This window comes from Scophthalmus maximus, chromosome 16 (genome assembly GCF_022379125.1).
Source record: "Scophthalmus maximus strain ysfricsl-2021 chromosome 16, ASM2237912v1, whole genome shotgun sequence".
Lineage (NCBI taxonomy): Eukaryota > Metazoa > Chordata > Actinopteri > Pleuronectiformes > Scophthalmidae > Scophthalmus > Scophthalmus maximus.
This window is the reverse complement of record NC_061530.1, coordinates 12,842,594-12,861,610: the sequence shown is the minus strand read 5'-3', so window position 1 is coordinate 12,861,610 and position 19,017 is coordinate 12,842,594. Positions and strand designations below refer to the sequence as shown.

General features: G+C 42.3%; 2 protein-coding genes across 3 annotated transcripts; both read left to right on the top strand.

The window, feature by feature from the left end:
• Nucleotides 1–1,174: 1,174 nt before the first annotated feature.
• lgi1b (leucine-rich, glioma inactivated 1b) lies at nt 1,175–10,886 on the top strand. 2 transcript variants are annotated; one of them, XM_035613399.2, is made up of 10 exons: nt 1,176–1,846; nt 2,014–2,085; nt 2,829–2,900; nt 3,504–3,575; nt 5,771–5,842; nt 6,805–6,974; nt 7,267–7,431; nt 7,605–7,825; nt 8,218–8,464; nt 9,045–10,886. In XM_035613399.2, the coding sequence occupies exons 1-10, from the start codon at nt 1,644–1,646 to the stop codon at nt 9,392–9,394; spliced, it is 1,644 nt and encodes a 547-aa protein (XP_035469292.1). In that variant the 5' UTR covers nt 1,176–1,643; the 3' UTR covers nt 9,395–10,886. The 2 variants fall into 2 exon arrangements, with proteins under 2 accessions (XP_035469293.1, XP_035469292.1); XM_035613400.2 differs by lacking the exon at nt 3,504–3,575 and having other exon boundaries at nt 1,175–1,846.
• Nucleotides 10,887–11,464: 578 nt separating this feature from the next.
• On the top strand, nt 11,465–18,947 carry slc35g1 (solute carrier family 35 member G1). Its single transcript, XM_035613297.2, has 5 exons — nt 11,465–11,950; nt 13,617–13,797; nt 14,768–14,902; nt 15,279–15,475; nt 16,377–18,947. The coding sequence occupies exons 1-5, from the start codon at nt 11,605–11,607 to the stop codon at nt 16,787–16,789; spliced, it is 1,272 nt and encodes a 423-aa protein (XP_035469190.2). The 5' UTR covers nt 11,465–11,604; the 3' UTR covers nt 16,790–18,947.
• Nucleotides 18,948–19,017: the final 70 nt, after the last annotated feature.

Below are 19,017 nucleotides of genomic sequence, written 5' to 3'. Positions count from 1 at the left end.
CAAACCGGCACGTCGAGGTTGTGGACGTTAAGAGTGAAAGCTTTGAATCTCTATAGGCTCCTAAATTAAGTGGCTCACTGTGCACGGCCTAATTCATCCATTCAGCGTTTATTCAATATTTATTGGAGCTGCAATCTATTATCACAACACATTGTCCAATGACTGATCTAAACCCACCGAGGGGAAAAACAGGGAGAGTGTAGGCTGCGACGTCAGACATCGACTTTCGTTTTTAGAGGAAATGGCCCAATTAGGCAATGATGGATAATTGGGATCATAAGCTATCGTGCATTTCCGCCGAGGGACAGTGTGAGGACGCATGTGAGCGTTTGAACTGTCGATGGGAAATAAAGGGGGCATTCTGCTGTGTGGACCTTCCCTTATCTAATTGAGTATTTGGGCTATTGGAGGTCGCAGGGGGTGAAAGTTCTCCACAGCCTGCACGGGAACAAACGTGTCCAGTGTTTCGGGACTTTTCTTTACAACCCACTGAACTCAACAAAGCAGCCAATGTCCTGAAGGAAGAGAAGGGAGCCGGAGACGAATCATACATGAGTATGAATGGCTCTCAACATTTAAAAATATTTGTGAAACTCGCCGTTGTGCTTTCCCATGAATTGGGGCTACGAGGTGCCACCATTAGGCCCAGATTCATTTTCCGAGCGTTGAGACTGTATGGGGAAAATATTTGGGAGAAAAAAAAGAAGAAGAAAAAAATCAAATCAAATATAAATACATCTTCTGGAGGCCCCACATCACCAGACTTTTTCTACACAGGGTCACAAAATCACTGAAAATCTGTTTGTTGTTGTTGTTTTTTCTTCCATTTTTTTTTTGAAGCACGTGGGATCAACTCATCCTCCTCTTCTCAGCTGACGTCATTATTATGCCAGAGCAGGGAAGAAAGGAGGCAGCGTTTGAATGAGTGGGGCAGGTGCATTTGCACAGAGCTCATGAATAGCCGCTCGCCATTAGCCACGCACGGCTCCGAAGCGCGCATAAATAATAGCCGGCCTGGCACTGCTGATAAAAAAAAAAAAGCGCACCTTGGGGCCTCCCCCCACCCTCTGTCCCCTTCTCTTCTCTCTCCCCCCGTCTCTCTCTCTCTCTCTCTCTCTCCCTCGCGGGAATCTAAGCTTTTATGTTGTTGTGGGGTTTTTTTTTTTCTTTCTTTCCCCTTTCTTGGCTCCATGCATTGAGTGTCTGCAGAGACAACTTCTTTGCAAGAGGCAGACTCACTAGAAATAGACCCCTTCTTTTCTTTTTTTTCTTCTTTTTTTTTTTGCAGCGTGATTTTATTTCATTTTGGGGTAATTCCTTTTCACGCACACACACCAAAAAATCGTCTGCCCCTGTTTTTTCTGCTCTCGTGTCCCGTCTGTCCTGAATTAGTAATCCCGGAGCCTTGCTGGAACGAACCCGCTGGACCGGTGCCTTCCTATTGAGACGCCAGAGAGGCACAGACACGAGCCTGCCTCGGAGAGCAACGACGCCCGCCTCTTATCATCCTTTCAAAAAAAAAAAAGAAGACAAGAAAAGAACAAACAATCGAGTTTATAACCCCTCTGACAACTCCTCGAGTTCTTCTTCTTTTTCTTTTTTGCCTGCACAAGTTCCAAGGAGGAGTGATAGTAAGCGGGGGAATGGGCTACCCGGGCAGGGAGGCGAGAGGATGGAGAGGATGGACGCTCCTGGTCTGGGTCGCCGCCGTCACCTGGCTCTCAGCAGACGGCCGCAGAGTGAGGCAGCCCAGATGTCCCGCCGGATGCATCTGCACCAAAGACAATGCCCTCTGCGAGACTGTCCGGTCCGTGCCTCACACCTTCCCCTCCGACGTCGTTTCACTGTAAGTGGCCCCGAAAGCTGAACGCGCACACTCTGTGCCATTTAATCTGCATGTGAATAGTTGTCAGGAAAAAGCTTATGGTGTAGCCTAACTTAGTTCAGTGCCCCTCAGTATGAGCGGTTGGTCTCTTTAAATGATATTGATACTGTATGTTCTCATCCGTTCAGATCTTTTGTCAAGTCTGGATTCAATGAAATCACTGGGGGAAGCTTTGTTCACACGCCTGCCCTGCAACTGCTGTGAGTATATCTATCTATCTATCTATCTATCTATCTATCTATCTATCTATCTGTCTATCTATCTATCTGTCTATCTATCTATCTATCTATCTATCTATCTATCTATCTATCTGTCTATCTATCTGTCTATCTATCTATCTATCTATCTATCTATCTATCTATCTATCTGTCTATCTATCTGTCTATCTATCTATCTATCTATCTATCTATCTGTCTATCTATCTATCTATCTGTCTATCAATCTATCTATCTATCTATCTGTCTATCTATCTATCTATCTATCTATCTGTCTATCCATCTATCTATCTGTCTATCTGTCTATCTGTCTATCCACCATCCATTGGTAAATGCATCCTCTGTGCTTTATTGCCATACACAATGAGGAAGGGTCTCCCCAGAGGACTCGCACAGAGGCTGGTTCAAAGAGAGATTCTCTGTAATGGTGTCAGGATTATGCAATACACCACATGGCTACAACAAGGCGAACAGCAGGGGTTGTGTAGAGAGGAGCTGTGTGTGTGTGTGTGTGTGTCTGTGTGTTGGGTAGAGACAGAGAGGCAGCGATAAATAATGAACACAGTTTTTGCTCTAAGATAACACATGAGGATAAAACTATTTTTGGTTTTCAAACAGAGTAAAACCATAGTTTACCAATTCGTTGACTTACATTAATACAATCGTCTGCTGTTTTTGCAAATCCACAAAAAAGCCTGCGTAACCTCTTGCTTTATTGTTCTTCACAGGTTGTTCACAGCAAACTCCTTCGACCTCATTGATGAAGATGCATTCCTGGGTTTACCACATCTGGAATATCTGTAAGTATCCACTTAGACTTTCAAGCTTCCAATTGTCAAGCTTTTGAGTATGTAGATAGTTATAAACTATAGGGAAGATGTGTGTTAGGGCATCAAGAAATATGCAAACTGCATCTCACTCTGTAATCCACTTTTATTGTGTATAGCCATATCAACAGAGCGTTGCATTTTAGCATATGTGGGCATGCATGCTAACATTTTTAAAGCACCCACACACCCAGGTTTCTCTCACACAGGTTCTGTTCACCTACTGTATGTGGCTTGAGGAGGATGGGGTTCGAATCGTTTTAATCCAGGAAGTTTTCTGACCTCATGCAACTGTGTCTGACATCGACCAGATGAGCAACTGTTTGTCTGCATCGGGCCCTAAGAATATAATTCATTTTTGAAATGTACTTTATTAATGAATGGATTAATGAACCTGTGTACACTTACAATAGTACACAGTGTGACATGCAATTGGAACAGAGCTCAGGTTTTTCTACACAACCTCCTCACAACGGGAGAAGGCATGGATATTAAAGGATTTCACATTACATTTAGTAGTAAGTGTTAATCTATCATAATCTATCCAAATACTAATGCAAGACTTCCCATTCACAGATTTATTGAAAACAACAAAATTGCATCGATATCTCCATTTGCTTTCCGGGGCCTGAAAGCACTGATACATCTGTAAGTATTTTTACAGATTCAATAAAAATTCACCCCTGGGGAACTCTCCCCAATGATTCTACTCTTTCTTCCTTTGTTCATTGCCTGCTTCTTTTATATATTCCCCATTTAAATAATTTCTCAAATGGAAGCGCTGTGGTAAAAGCTCCTAGCTAGCTGGTATGAAAGGTGTTCCAACACAAATCCATGCCTCACATTGCCTCTTTCTGTCACTGTGTGAAGTGCAAAAGAGGCAGAATTGCTGCTGCCAGTGGTGATGTCCAAGGTTACTGGCTGAAGGTGTCAGGTTGCTGAGAGATCAGCAGATCACCAACTTAGTGGACCAGCAGAGTTGTTGTTGTTGTTGTTCATATGATAATTGGAGAAAAAAAAAAGATGGATGATTCTGTGGGTTATCAGAATAGATTTATCAAATGCAAAATGTGCAGAAACCCCACAGAGAGGCACGGATAAACGAATAGGTATTTTATTACAAAAAATGGTAATGTGCTGACAAAAAGCTGGTATGTTCAGAGTCCAGAGGACCCGTTCCTCGATAAGCTCAGAGGTCCAGGTAAGGCAGGGGCTGTGCCTGGGTGTGTGCTGTCAGGTCGGGCTGCAGGAGGTGCTGGCTGAGCATGGTATCGTTTGACGGGTGGAAAAGTGGCATGTTCTGGAAGGGAAGTGGTGGTTGAAGTGGTCTTTGAATACTGCTTGGTCTTGATGGGAAGATGAGGGTGATTTTTGAGTTTGCACTCGCGAAGCAGTGTTGGCGGGAGATGCGGAGAACCGAAAAACCATGCCCAGCCAGGAACACACAGGAGCAGGAGCAACACAACTCAATATGGGGACAGAGCAGAAACACACATACTGGCAGAGCATATATAATAAAACTAACCCCCCACAAAAAAAAAACTGTTTCAGTACAGTATTGCTGTAAACACTCTCACTTTCCTGAACTGCAGAGCCAGACAAAACTGAACTAAAGATAGCAGAGAATGTGCTCGACCTTTGAGGTCAAGACTCAATATAACTATTGTAACGTTAAACCAAGTGACTCATAATCTGCCCCTGATTCTGTGACAGGTTGTGCACCTAACACATTTTGAGTTAACGCAGGTGGTGCAGCCGGATGTTTCCTCATCATGCACGAAGTAATGTGTGGATGGATGGTCTGTGGCCTACTTTCAACTCTGCCCCATCCTATTTTTCATATTTAGGAAGTAATGTACAGCACTGTAGGGGGAAGTACTCAAATGCAAGAGGTTTATCACTTTATTGGGATTTCTTCAGACACGGTTGGGGTGAGAGAAATCTCGTGATAAGCTGAATAGTCATTATAAAGGCTGAGAATGTCAGTGTTAGTTATAGTATCAGTGGTTCCGATTGATCATAAATATCAGACTGTCTGTGCAGGACAGAAAACAGGTTGTTGTGCTATTATTTAAAAAAAAAAATCCATAAGAATACCCTACACCTGACACACCTCATTGGTTTCGAATTACAACAAATGTGACTCAGAATGTCATATGCAACTACATGAAGGGATAAAGTTTCCCTCGTGTATTGCAGTGGACACCTTCCCTTGTTTCTAGAGGAAAGTAAACAAACTTCTATACCAAAGAAAAGATAAATAAATGTATGACTAGGGGGCATCTTGAATGCATCACACTCCAAATACATTATTAAAGGGCACAGGCAGGGGCCCTGCTCAAATACCGTCCACTCTGCTCTGTCCTCCATCTATTTGCAGAGCGGCCTCCTGCACAAACTCACAGACTCCCAAATAAATAATGCAACGTTCATGAATTACACTGACATTTCATTGCATTCACATCTCTCTTCTGGTCTGGAGTTCTTTCGCTGGCATATGCAATGTATCTATGCTTCACATAATACGTACTTTGTATAAACAACAAATAATATTCCCTGCTCGTCACTCAATTTAATTGCTACATCCCTCAATTAAGGAACAACAAATGATTTAATTCCCCTTCACTTCAGAAATGCTCAGCCTTTCAAACACCTGTTTTTTTGCGTGACCCACATGGTCACGTAATTTTGTTGCTGGTACAATAATTTGTTTATTCTACTCTTGCTCGAGTCCAAACAGGACCACTAAAAAGCATATAATAGTGTCTAGTGTGTGGAGAGCGAGACAGTCTACTTCTAATTCAATCAGTGTGTACTCCCCCCCCCCCCTTTTTGTTGATTAGGAGTCTGGCTTACAACAATCTTGAGACGCTGCCCAAGGATGTCTTCAAGGGCATGGACGCTTTGACCAAAGTGTGAGTGTAGTCTGTATTTCAGACAGCAAATCCACAGTAATTCATCCATACACACACACACACACATACACACCAAAATGCTGGGCAGAATCACATACCATAAGATTATTTCATATTGGTCATATTATCAATACACACAGTATGTATGCGTGTGTGTGTGTGTGTATGTGTGTGTGTGTGTGTGTGTGTGTGTGTGTGTATGTGTATAATCTTTCTTTGTTGGATGTAGTATTTTTTCTGAATCAATCAATCAAGATAATGGAACAAGGAGCACAAACGTACAGTAATACTTTAGATTTACTGGGGAGGGGTGGCGTGGGCCTCGTGAGGCCCAGGGGAAGGATTGAGGATGTTGAGCAAAGTCGTATTTTGCCTTCCTCCGTCTTCACTTGAACTGTGGAGTTACGTAAATACAGTAATGTTATGAAGTTGTGGTCATAACAAGGAAAAGGGGGAGCAAACCCCACTTTTCCTATTGGTAGAAGAACCTATTACCTGCTAAAATGGAGAAAGAAAAGAGGAAAAAGTAGATAGAGATCTCAAGGAGAGAGAAGGGCTTGGGTTCAGATGCCAGAATGTCAGGGTAAATGGTAAACAAGTCATTTACAGGAGAAAAAAAAGAGAGATCCTGGCTTTGGTCAGAGTGCCACAATCAGCGGGAATGATGCAGGCAGGCAGTGTGTTTGTGTGGCTTCAATATACACATCCAAGGTCAACAGCAATTTCAACTGAGAGCTGGAGGCCATTCAGGAGATAGGACACTTGTTGTTGCGGCCTTGTGGGCTTGAGGCCAAAGTGTAGTTAAATACAGGGGAGACAGAGGGCAGATCAGTGAGCAGAAACTGAACATACAAACCTATATGCAAGTCTCCAAAAGCTAAGTGATCAACGATATGATGTCTCGACAAACAAATGTTTATCCGTTAACCGATGTTCCATGTGATTCCTCGCTGCGTGGGAAGTGACCTGCGGGGCAACAACCTGATATGCGACTGCAAGCTCAAGTGGCTGGTGGAGTGGATGCACCACACTAACGCCACCCTGGATCAGATCTACTGCAGCGCTCCGCCCATTCACCAGGGGAAGAAGATCAACGACCTGCTGCCACACTCTTTTGATTGCATCACAGCAGGTATCATCTTCCTGCGTCCGCCCCCCTTCCCTGTCGTGGAGGAAATCCATCAACAATTGCTCCCTGTCCCCAGTTTACTGCCTCACCCTTTTTCGCTCACGTCTCCTCCCTGTCCTTATCAACTGTTTTAGTGCTGGGAATAAAGCTGAGATGTATTGGCTTGCTCTTCCTTCCTGCCTGTTTCCTTGGAAGAATTTATCCGTGTGGAAGAGACAAAAAAAAGGGCGGGGGGGGGGGGGGGGGGGGGGGGGGGGGTGGGGGACAGAATTAATTGTCATGTTGTACTTTTCAGAGTTTGCCTCCTATCAGTCACTGAAGTTCGAGTCCATCTCAGTGGACGCCTTCACCTTCGCCGAAGATCAGTATGTTGTGTTCCCACAACCGTTCGCTGGGACGTGCAGCTTCCTGGAATGGGATCACGTTGAGATGACCTTCAGACCATATGACACCATTGAAAGTGAGAAAATAAACCCAGCATCAGTAAACTTTTCCATCTCAAAGTTCAATGTGTAATTGTTTCCTGGGGCAGAAATGGCTGGTAGGTGTATAAGGAACCATGTATCGATAAACCCTCTTGTTTTAACAACGCATTTTCTGCCTCATCGCCCTATGAACGTTTTTCCTCCACAGGCACCTCCACCGTGGTCTGCAAGCCCATGGTGATCGACGGCCACCTCTTTGTCATCGTGGCCCAGCTGTTCGGGGGCTCGCACATTTACAAACGCGACGCCTCCGCCAACAAGTTCATCAAGATCCAGGACATCGACATCCTGAAGATCCGCAAGCCCAACGACATCGAGACGTTCCTGATCGACGGAGAGTCCTTCTTTGTCATCGCCGACAGCTCGAAGGTTCCCCCCGTTTTTCTAAAAAAGCACTTGAATGACGGATCACAGTGACAGATCACCCTAATGCACAGTGCAGAACTGACGGCTACTTTTTACTTTTAATGCCAACAAAGTTGGTGTAAAGGTGTTCATGTTATTGTGTCCACCCCACATGCATAAAGTGCCTCTTGTACTCCACCCACCGTTACCAGACAATGCCCTGGTTATTGCCAAATGCTCGCATATGCTCTGACATATGTTTGGGGACTAACCGGCGCACAAGTGCACCATACACATAAGTGTTTTTTTTGTATATTACTATTTAGATCTTAGTTACAGATCTGTTCGTAGTCGTTGTAGGAAGCTGTGTTTTGTTTTTACATTGTCTTTTTTTTAATAGATTTTTGTCCTCTCAGGCCGGCTCCACGACAGTGTACAAATGGAACGGCAATGGCTTCTACTCCCACCAGTCGCTCCACCCGTGGTACCGGGACACGGATGTAGAATACCTGGAGATCTCCAACAAACCCCACCTGATCTTGTCCAGCAGCTCCCAGAGGCCTGTGGTGTACCAGTGGAACAGGAGCCAGAAACAGTTTGACCGCAGGACCGACATACCAGAGATGGAGGACGTCTTCTCCGTCAAACACTTTCGGGTCAAAGGTGAGAGCCGCAGCTTGAAAAGCACAACCACACAAACACACACACACAGCTGTATATCATATATCAGCTGGAGTGTGTTAGTTTGTCTTGGACCAGGATACTGCATATACAGTATGTGCACTCTAGGAGCCATTATTCAGTTTTTAATGCAACGATCGAAAGAGTCTGGGGCATGGTATGTGATTAACAGTGGACTTTGACCCATGGTGACCATGGTGGTCAATTTGATTAAAAACATTTATGACTCACGATCTTGGCTGTAATTTATTACATTTTAGTTCCTCGTTGCTTGACATGTCCCACAGGCATTTGTTTTGCCGGCAGTACAGTAATGTCACTGTCCACTGCCATAACATGTGCCCATAAATCATTACTGTATAATGATCTCTGTATTTTTTTCCATGTGACTAGAAAAGTGACAGCTAATCTATTAGGGACACTTTGCTAAGTAGCTGCTTGTAACAAGCTATGAATTATTTTGAACTAACACAAACTGTTTTGAGGTTTTTTTTCCAGATTCAGATTTAGTAGCATGAATGTATAAACTAAACAGGCTCTTGAATCTTTGCCCTTTCCCAAGGTGATCTGTTTATATGCTTAACAAGATTCATCGGGGACTCCAAGGTGATGCGCTGGGATGGTGCCATGTTTAAGGAGGTCCAGACATTCCCCTCCCGCGGCTCCATGGTGTTCCAGCCCGTCTCCATCGGCAAGTGGCAGTATGCCATCTTGGGTAGCGATTATTCACTGACACAGGTCTACCAGTGGGAGGCCAAGAGGGGCCAGTTTGTCCCGACTCAGGAGCTGAACATCCAGGCGCCGCGAGCATTCTCCCTGGTCTCTATTGACGACCGGGTGTTCCTGCTCGCATCCAGCTTCAAGGGAAAAACTCAGATCTATGAACACCTCATGATTGATTTGAGTCATTAAACTCACCATCAATTCAGGGCGAATCGTGTACACTGCAGCTTCCTTCATGCGATTTTATTTTAACGCGTTAGTCCGATTTGAATCCACTAGCAACTCCCACCTCAGTTCAAATAAATGTGTAGCATAAGCTAAAACTATCTGAAGAGATGTTTCAAGTACAATTCAGGGCCTGAGATTAGATGATTGAAATTCATACGTTGGTTATGATCAGTCACTTCATTTTGAGAGGTCTGACACCATTTCCAATATGCAGTTTGGCAACTGGCTGCAACTAATTTTCATTTTGATAAACTCCTTGCATTTTCATCTGCATTCCTTCTTATTTGGGAATGTCGTAGTCTCCATTTGAAAAACTTAATTTAAACTTTTCTGTGCGATTTTTTTAGGATCTGTTGTTATATCTTGTAGGACTATACCTACTATTTTTTTGTTATTCAACTCTGTGTGTTTTGTTGATTTCTCTTGTAGGAATTTGATAGCCAAGATTTAGGAATGTGGTTGTGCTGATGACCATGTAAAAATAACTAAATGGTGAAATATTTCTTTAGAAAGGGAGGGGAAATGACAACTGAGACCATAAGACATTTTTCCTTTCATTAAAGGGATTTCAGGAAACTTCATGATAAAATAAATAACGCAGTAACCGATTAGTCACATCTTCACCATGACAAGGGAGTTTTTGTCGCTCTCGTGACAATATCTGGGCTGTCAGACGCCTTGTAGAGAATTTGTTATCTAATCTAATCCAAGTTTGACGATAACGCAACAGCAGCAACACTGTATTAGTCATGTTGAAGGTAGGTTGTCACAAAAAGACCAGAGTTTCAGAACAATACTTGCTTCCAAGCAAATGTCGGCAGAAGATTTTTTGACTACTTGCGGAGATTCATGTTCATTCTTCTGGGACGATACAGACACTCATAGTGTTGATTCCTGATGAATGACTTCGCTAGAAGCGTCCCACTGTGTCACCCAGCCCTCTCGCTTTCACTGCACTCTTGCCCCTTTTCTCCCTCATTGACAAAACCATTGTTATCTTTACTCGGCAACTGAAAGGCCAACCACTGTGCAGCACCTACTACCTGTGCTTTCACACGCTCTTATTCTGGCAATAAAAAAAGAAAGAAAGAAAAAGAAACAGAATGTTGATAAAAAATGTAACAACTCCACTGTTTGCCAACTAGAATGTTTACCTTTTTACAACACTGTGTAAAGTACTTCATATGATACGGCTTTTGTATGTAGATGGGACCACACTCCAGTGTTTTATTTTTCCTATAGACATTTAGTGTAGATACGTATGAACAAGGAACACCTCCCTTACACTGTGTGACGTGCAGCTTCTGTAAAACAGTACAGTCTTACTTGTGTCAGTCTAATGTAGTTAGGTAAGGTTGGGGGATAACAGGTATTCATTTGTCTTCTTAATCACTGTATTTTGAGTACATAAGTAATAAATACTAAAATGCCTAAGCAGAGGTGTGGTTGAGAACACGTACTCCATTTTTTTTCGCATCATATACTAGAATCAATTTTTGATTTAATTAACTGAAATCAGTCTTCATGATCATTTGTTGGATTTAGTTTCAATATATGTATAAGTATATATATATATGTATGTGTCTGTTTGTGTGTATATGTATATATACATACATACGTATATAGATAGATAGATACATACATACATATACGTGTGTATATATATATGTATATATATATACACACACATAGTTCAAATCAATTTATGCATTTATATATATATATTGGGAAATTGTTACATCATAATCATGGCTCATAGTTTGACAAGTGTACTAACACAAGAATAGTCTGAATAAGAGCCCATAATCATGTAATATTAAGCCATAATTTTTGATTTATAGCTCATGGTCGTGACGGATATCTTACGTAAAAAAAGAAAAAAAAGAAAAATCATAATCTTATACAGCCCAAATGTCTGTTTGCCCAAGTGAGTGTAAACCAGGGACGTGGTTGGCTCCCACCTCCACTGCCTCCCTTCGCAATAGGCTCATGTTCTCGTGGAGCGGGCTCCGCTCTGCCCCCCTGTGGCGAAAGTAGTCACCGCACGGGCGCTCGTGTCCTGCCACCAAGGTTAGTCATTAACCTTGCCTTTCCTCAGTCACTCCGGGCACCGAGGAAGGAGGACAGCGCTCTGTCCGAGGCATGCTGCCGCCGCGCCGCCGCATCTCACCATGGGCGACTGTAACCAGCGGGCACACGAGCGGCCTTCGTCCGTAGGTGACGACGTAACCGTGGTGTTCCACACGGCGGGCAGCCGTGGCCCAAACGGCGGCGACGGGCGCGACGACGACGACGACGAGGAGCGGATTCAGTTGCGGAGGAGCTGTCGCGTGTCGTGCGGCTACGACGAGGACGAGGACGACGACGACGACGACGGGGATGCTGATGCTGAGGAGAAGGAGGAAGCGAGAGGAGGCGAGCATTCACCGGAAGGCGGCGAGAAGAGAACGCTGTGTCCGCCGACGCTTTGCGTCCGGAGCGAGCCCGCATCCCGAGGAGGAGGCACCACGCTGGAAGGTAGACACGCACACACGCGACGCACTCGCTGCCGTCCAACGACGCGGCGCGTCGCCCCGGTGTGCCGCCCGCTCGTGAACTTTGTCTCACGTTATACAACCCGTGTGACGCGATAATGTATTAGTGATAAAAAAAAAATTTTTTTTTAAAAAGCTGCTCGCGTCACGTGAATGTCATCAGCCAATTAGACTAAGTTAATTTAGCTATTTACGTAAAGTTTGGACGCCTTTCGGTTTCTTCCGTAAGACCGGCGCGAGTGACGTCATTTCATAGGCTTTACGTCACAGAAATAAGCGGCCGAATGATGTGAGCTCTTCAAGGGGACACTTTTTAATGGGAATTTGTTATTTCCTGTCCAATATAAATCTGTAATGATCCTATTAATGCTCTTACCATGGGTCAAATGTTATTATATGTATATATATATATAATTAGTAATGTTTTATCCCTAAATAAATAACCATAATGTGACACATATTGTTCCCAATTGTGGTGTTTTGATATATGATCAGCTCGGCTGCCAAGTTTATAGCCCACGTTCTGCTGTAAACCGGCTTAACATTTGCATCATCCCTTAAGAGGATGGATGACTGTGCACTTTTTTCCAGTATCAGGGGGCCGCCGTATCTGTGGGCCTTTTACAATATTACATTTATGTAAAAGAATAGACCGTCTGTTAGATATATTAATCAGTTTATCTTTTCCATTTGTATATCTACAGTGTCAATCTGAGTATCCTCGAGTGCCCGTGAACAAATGACGTGTGAGACTATAATGGGATTTTTCCACCGGTGTTACACTGGATAAGGAGGAAAGGCTACGTGGCTTTTTCATTGGAAAGCATACGAGGAAGTGAAAAATGCAGTGTCACTGCCACTGAATACCTGCTTTGCTCTGTGTGCTTTTTTTTTTTCTTCACACCTGGTGTAAGGCAATCTAATAAAAAGCGTGGGTCCCATTTGTAATTCATTGGTATTCTCAAATTCTGTCCCAAAATTCAATTCAGTATTGACACAAAAATTTGCAACTGACAGTAATTCATCAATAAATTGAACGAAATGAAATAATGTAGTCTTTACAAGGGGTGATATGATCATTTTCTTGCGTTAATGTTCGTCCTCTTGCCGACGATTCCAAGCAATTTGTTGTTAAAAAACGAACAAAAGTGAGTGTAATACTGTAATAAAAATTCAGTCAATTAAAATGGTAATAATGTGCCTGTGTCTACTAGTCAAACAAATATGAAAGCACTATACAAATAGACTTAAATGTGAGGCAGGAATGGTCAATCCTCCTCTTTGGCTCGGTGCGAAGGGAAAAAAGAGTAACGCCGTGTACAGAATGCTAAGCACACCACACGTTGTGGACGAGCACAAAGAAAGATGCCCGACTGACCTCAGGTTGAAATTTAATCTCCCCAAGCCTATCAGTTGTTATTGTTCCTCAGGCAGGGTTTGCAAACACTACACCCGTGTCTTTTGTGGTTTTTGCGGCCCAACGTTCACCCCGACGTCACGGAGTTCAATAACATCTACTTTCAATCCTGCAGTTACTGTACCAACATAAGAACGTAGAAACACAAGCAATATATATTTTTTAATCTTCTCTCCCACCCTCACTCTGTTGTCTTTGACTCTCTCCTCCTTTTCTCCCCTTTTTCTCACAGATGCAGAGAAACCTCAGGGTTGCGCAGGTCTCGGTTTGTTCTATGCTTTCCTGTCCACGGTTTTTTTCTCTATCATTGCCCTCTTGGTGAAATCCATCCAGGGAGTCCACGCCATAGAGATCAGTGCCATACGCTGCTTCTTCCAGATGCTGTTTGTTGCGCCCTTACTCATCTACCACAAGTAAGCATGGCGGAGACACTCAAACATTTACATTTCCACAGTCAGGCCGTTTAACGGTAATTCCAAAATTTGACATAATTAGAGCTCCAGGAACACTCCCCAAACATTCTTTATTTCAAACCAGCAATTTAAACTGTATATTGTGTTAGGATTAAGCGCATAAAACTCACCAACTCAGGAAATATGTATCGCTGCCAGTTTTTTAACTCTGGAGATTTTCTTCTATTGTCTTTACACCTTGCCTTCACTGTACGTAAATCCCTTCGCTTATCATACACTCACTGCTCCGGCAAATTCAAATTGTCAAAATACTCTGAGAGACACGTTGGTGACAAAGTAGGCTATGGGAAAGTTTGGAAAAAATGTCTTTCCACTTGAAGGTACTTGTTTTTAACAAACACAGCTGAACTCAACAGATTTTTTATTCAGACATTTAGCTTTTAATGGACAATTGACAGACTGGAGAGAGACAGGAGATTGACATTAGGGCCACCAGATGCCTTAGTTTTGAGCTTTTTAATTTCTAAATTAAGTAGTTAACAATAGCACCCATGTCATTCCATTTTAACTCAAGAACAAAAACTACAATGAATTTACCAGATTATCAGAAGCTCTAAAATCACATTCTCACCCTAAGAATTGAAATTAATCTGAATTTCCAAAGACTGCCACCTGTGCTCCTATTCATTCAGCTTCCTGTGCATCCCTCCATCCATTCGTCCGCCACATTCCTCTTGATTTTATCACCCATCAGCAAAAGTGCCCCCTCCACCTCCTCCCTTTTCAACCCCATCCATTCATCCATCCGTCACTGTCATCTCCTCACAACCTAAATCTAAATGTATCCATCTAACTATCTGACCATCCAGTCATTTGTCAGCTCACTTTGCTGCACTTTTTCTCCACTCATCCCATTTTTATTTTTCATCCATCTATCCATCCATCCATCCTCATGTCTCTGCTCCTCCAGGACAGGTTTCCTTGGTCCCCGGGATCAACGCATATTTCTGGTGCTCCGGGGTTTCATTGGCTCCAATGCCATGATCCTGCTCTACTATGCCGTTCAGCAGATGCCTCTGGCAGATGCCACTGTCATCATGTTCAGGTGAGAGCTGGTAGTGAAATTAACGGATTGTGGGTTAGTACAGATTATACTATGGTAACACTGCAAATACATTCTGTCTTTGTTAATCTCCTTGTCATTCTTATTGTTCGCGAATCTCTCCATCTTACTTTCCAACTTTTTCCTTATTCCTCTTGACTTATTTCTCTTTCTCATATTCTTTTTGAAATCATTACTGATCTGGATTAGTGGATGCAAGTAGTGCTATATATCTCATATGTCACAGGTCTGTTGAGACAATAAATAACGTTTCTCACCGCTTTCCTCCTAATCCCCCTCTTTTCTTTATTCATTTAACTGTACCCACTTTTTCACCTGCTCTCATCTGTAAATCTTACTCTGTCCGTTGACCCCTCAGTAATCCAGTATTTACCTCGCTCCTGGCTTGGATCTTCCTGAAGGAGAAATGTACAATCTGGGACTGTGTCTTCACTGTTTTCACCATCGCCGGAGTTATCCTCATCGCCCGGCCACCGTTTATCTTTGGCCAGCATACACGTGGCATTGAGGGCAACTACACGAGCCACATCAAGGGGACTATTGCGGCGTTTGCAGGTAACACAATAGACTCAGTTTGATACGATTATTTTACATCATTGAAGTTTTATTTGGCCATCCTAAGTTGACAAAATCGTTCAGGAGGAAGTGTGATGGTTAGAAACTTTTTTACCACCTCCTGGTATGTCAGTCCTTTATTTTAAAACCAGGTCAGGATTACCATGGCAACCAGGGGGATCCAGTTCACTAAAGCTATGTCCCAGGTTACCTGGGAGATAGTGTTTCCAGTTAGTCATGGTAGCGATCTCAAAAAGTGACACAAGCCATTAAGGCCTACTTGCATTTTCTGCTTTTCATGGATCACCCATCTGGCAAAGTGGGCAAGAGTGTCTCCTAAAGTAAATCTTGAACTTTGCTTTACGGCTTAGTTCTCTCTGGACAATTTCAATACAATCAGTGGATGGATTTTTTTTAGCTCAGTCTCAAAATCCTTTGCTAATAACATCTGTGAATAACCCAATGTGTGACATTGTGCAAACGAAGGCCATCATTTTCAAAAGTGCTTGTGTCCCCAAAGGTGGCGCGGAAATACATTGACCTCCCTGAAGTGTGTCAAAGTGAAGTTGTTGACAGGAGGCAGAGGTTATGGCAGTGGCAGTTTGACTGTAGAGAAAGATGGAGGAACAGAGTAGAGTTGGAAAGGATTTCATGTTGGCTTTACTGTGGCTGTTACCCGCATTCAAGGTTGCATGGAGATACCCACTCCAACAAGTTTCACTTAAATTGTAGTTAATTACCTGGAATAATACCACAATGATTGCAATCATGAATATGTAGTTATGAAGCAGCAGAGTTGAATGTAACCCTTATTGTAATTTATCAATGATTTAAAAAAAAAATGTCATTGTTCCTCTGATTGGTCTAATCAGTCTTTTCTCTCCCCGCCATTTTTCTATAGGAGCGGTTGGAGCTGCTTTTACGTTTGTTGTCCTTCGCAAAATGGGGAAGAGCGTCCATTACTACCTCTCTGTTTGGTACTATGCTGTCATCGGTTTAATCGAGTGCCTCATCACTGTATCCGTCCTCGGGGAATGGAAAATCCCGTTCTGTGGCCGCGATCGCTGGATGCTGATGTTGATCGCTGTCCTGGGAATTGCCGGTCAGACCTTCCTGACAAAGGCTCTGCAGATCGAGAAGGCCGGGCCCGTGTCCCTGATGAGGACCGTGGACGTGGTGCTGGCGTTCATCTTCCAGTTCTTTTTCTTTAACCGCGCACCGACCCTGTGGAGCCTCGGAGGGGCGCTGTGCGTAGTGGTGAGCACGAGCGGAGTAGCAGTCAGGAGGTGGTGCATTCACTCTCGGAAAAGCTGAGCTGGGCTAGCAATAATTTAGTATTACTATTTATTCTTTTTTTCAGTATCATACAGTATCTTCTTGATTTATTCTGTTTTACTTGTCATTTACATGCAAACAACAGGAGGAGGCGTAAGCTGTCTGACGAGTTAAAACCAGAAATATAGACAAATAATCTAGTAGGGGTCAGTTATTAGCTTTAAATTTTGAATTCTGTGCATCTTTACTCGTTGATTCCTGAGAGTCAACTTGTGCAATTTATTGTTATGCATTTATTTTTGTTGAATTGAGCACATCTGGGAGGGAAATTATCGTACAGCAAAAAACAAACACTACATCCACTTGACTGTGTCCCTCTCCTTGGAGCCTGTGTAGCTAACTAATCCCTTATCCATGAGCAAGGTCCTATTTTCTCCCTTGATAAAATGTGGTGATAAGTTGAATTTCACCAATAATGAAGCTGCAGATGATTCTTGAACAAACAAAAAAGCCAAAGAGAGTTGTTTAGCGCACTGGGACCTACATACAGTGCCACATAAAAACTTTCCCAGATGAGAAAAAAATTTAATAAATATATACTAGGTATTTTAGTTTACTGTGATATGTGCGAGGCACTATCAAATATCTAGCATCCGCGGAAAAATACTTAATATATCTTTACAAATATGATCACTCTGCAAGGAAAAGACGCGCACCCAATAAGCAGTATAATGCACTGAAATGAAGATGTTAATTATAACATTGCAGTCAAAAAAAAGAAAAGCTGAAAGTAAAATACCAAAAAGTTTTCATGCTGTTGGTCATGCTGTAAGATTCTCTCAGGGATTTCTGAGCTGTCTATAATGCCCAAATTAAAATTTCACCTACATCCTACCCAAATTATCTCATAAATTAAAAAAAAAAGTATTCCATTTTGATTTTTCCTCATAAATTAAAGGCAACGTGGGAAAATATCTATTAAGATCCAGTTCACAGTTAATAATTTCACAGTCAATATCTTTGAAGTGCCTTAAGTAGGGAGCTTTAACCTCCAGCCTCTCTTTGTGAAGCTGCCCAGTAACCAGCAGCCTCTACTGGGCAGTTCTCAGGTGTGACTTATTAATGAATATGTAGTACAGTTCTTCTGAAAAGAAAATTAAACTCAGCGATGATTTTTAAATGCTTGTATGACAAAATCAAAGATGGTCTTAAAAGAGCATTTTTAAAGTCAGTCACATAAGATGTGGACGCCCTGTCCCCCCCTAAAGTTGTCAGCAGTGCAAGAATATGTTTCCTCTTTTTATCTAATAGAAAATTGTCTTCTTCAAGAAGTCAAATAGATTTCAAAAGATTAACAGTGGTCCTGTATGGCACGACACAGTGTGATACGTGAAATCTTAAATAATACCGGAGAAAAAGTTGTCTTATGTTGACCTTAGAGTTGATTTAATCTTTACTTCCATGTGATTTGCTGTGGTTCGAAACTCATCTCAACTGCGCACAAATATTATGCAAATATAACATAATTAAATAAGCACTGATAAGATAGTGTATTTCTATTATTACCTGTAGAAGTTATTAATAAAATATGTATTAACTCAAAAATGTATGATCCTACCCATTGGTTTTAATGGGCAGAGTATACTGTAGTTAAATGGTTAATTTTGGGTCAAGTCCTCGGATATAATACATTTTTTAAGTGATGAACAGTCAAAGTGTGAAAAATAGCAAACTCAGCCTATACCAATTGTGACTCCAGTGTCATATTTTAGTGTGGATGATTTTTATTAAAAGCCACTGTGGACATTTATTAATCAGTGTTCGCAGTACAGAAGGATGTTACGGTCACTACAGATGTTCACAGGCTAATTTAATGTTCTTCTCCTCTGATTTCCTTTGACTTTTAACTGCTCAGAAGTTTAGTTTAGTGGACTTGAATACCAGTAGCTGTAAGCACAACGTGTTGAATTGCCATCAAATGGTTTGGTGAACTTTTGTTTCAGGACATATAAGCCTAAAAAAACTCACCAAATCTGTTTTTAGGATTATTGTTTAGAACTACGCTTTAATAGTATTTATTTTACTATTTCTGTATTGTATTACATCAACATATTCTCTGAGATGTATATATTTCTGCATAGGGACGGATGATATTTAGTTAATTATGATTCAGGAATAAATTCTATATGAATTTTAACTCTTGTTGTCTGTGGTTATTGTTCATGTCTCTCTTAACATGACTGAAGCGTGTGGACCAGATTCAAACT

Excerpts from the sequence above, each read along its gene's own strand:
- lgi1b (XM_035613399.2), top strand. The coding sequence starts at position 1,644 with ATGGGCTACCCGGGCAGGGAGGCGAGAGGATGGAGAGGATGGACGCTC. Across the intron at positions 1,847-2,013 it reads CCCTCCGACGTCGTTTCACT|ATCTTTTGTCAAGTCTGGAT; the intron begins GTAAGTGGCCCC and ends TCATCCGTTCAG. Across the intron at positions 2,901-3,503 it reads TTACCACATCTGGAATATCT|ATTTATTGAAAACAACAAAA; the intron begins GTAAGTATCCAC and ends TCCCATTCACAG.
- slc35g1 (XM_035613297.2), top strand. The coding sequence starts at position 11,605 with ATGGGCGACTGTAACCAGCGGGCACACGAGCGGCCTTCGTCCGTAGGT. Across the intron at positions 13,798-14,767 it reads CCCTTACTCATCTACCACAA|GACAGGTTTCCTTGGTCCCC; the intron begins GTAAGCATGGCG and ends CTGCTCCTCCAG. Across the intron at positions 14,903-15,278 it reads GCCACTGTCATCATGTTCAG|TAATCCAGTATTTACCTCGC; the intron begins GTGAGAGCTGGT and ends TTGACCCCTCAG.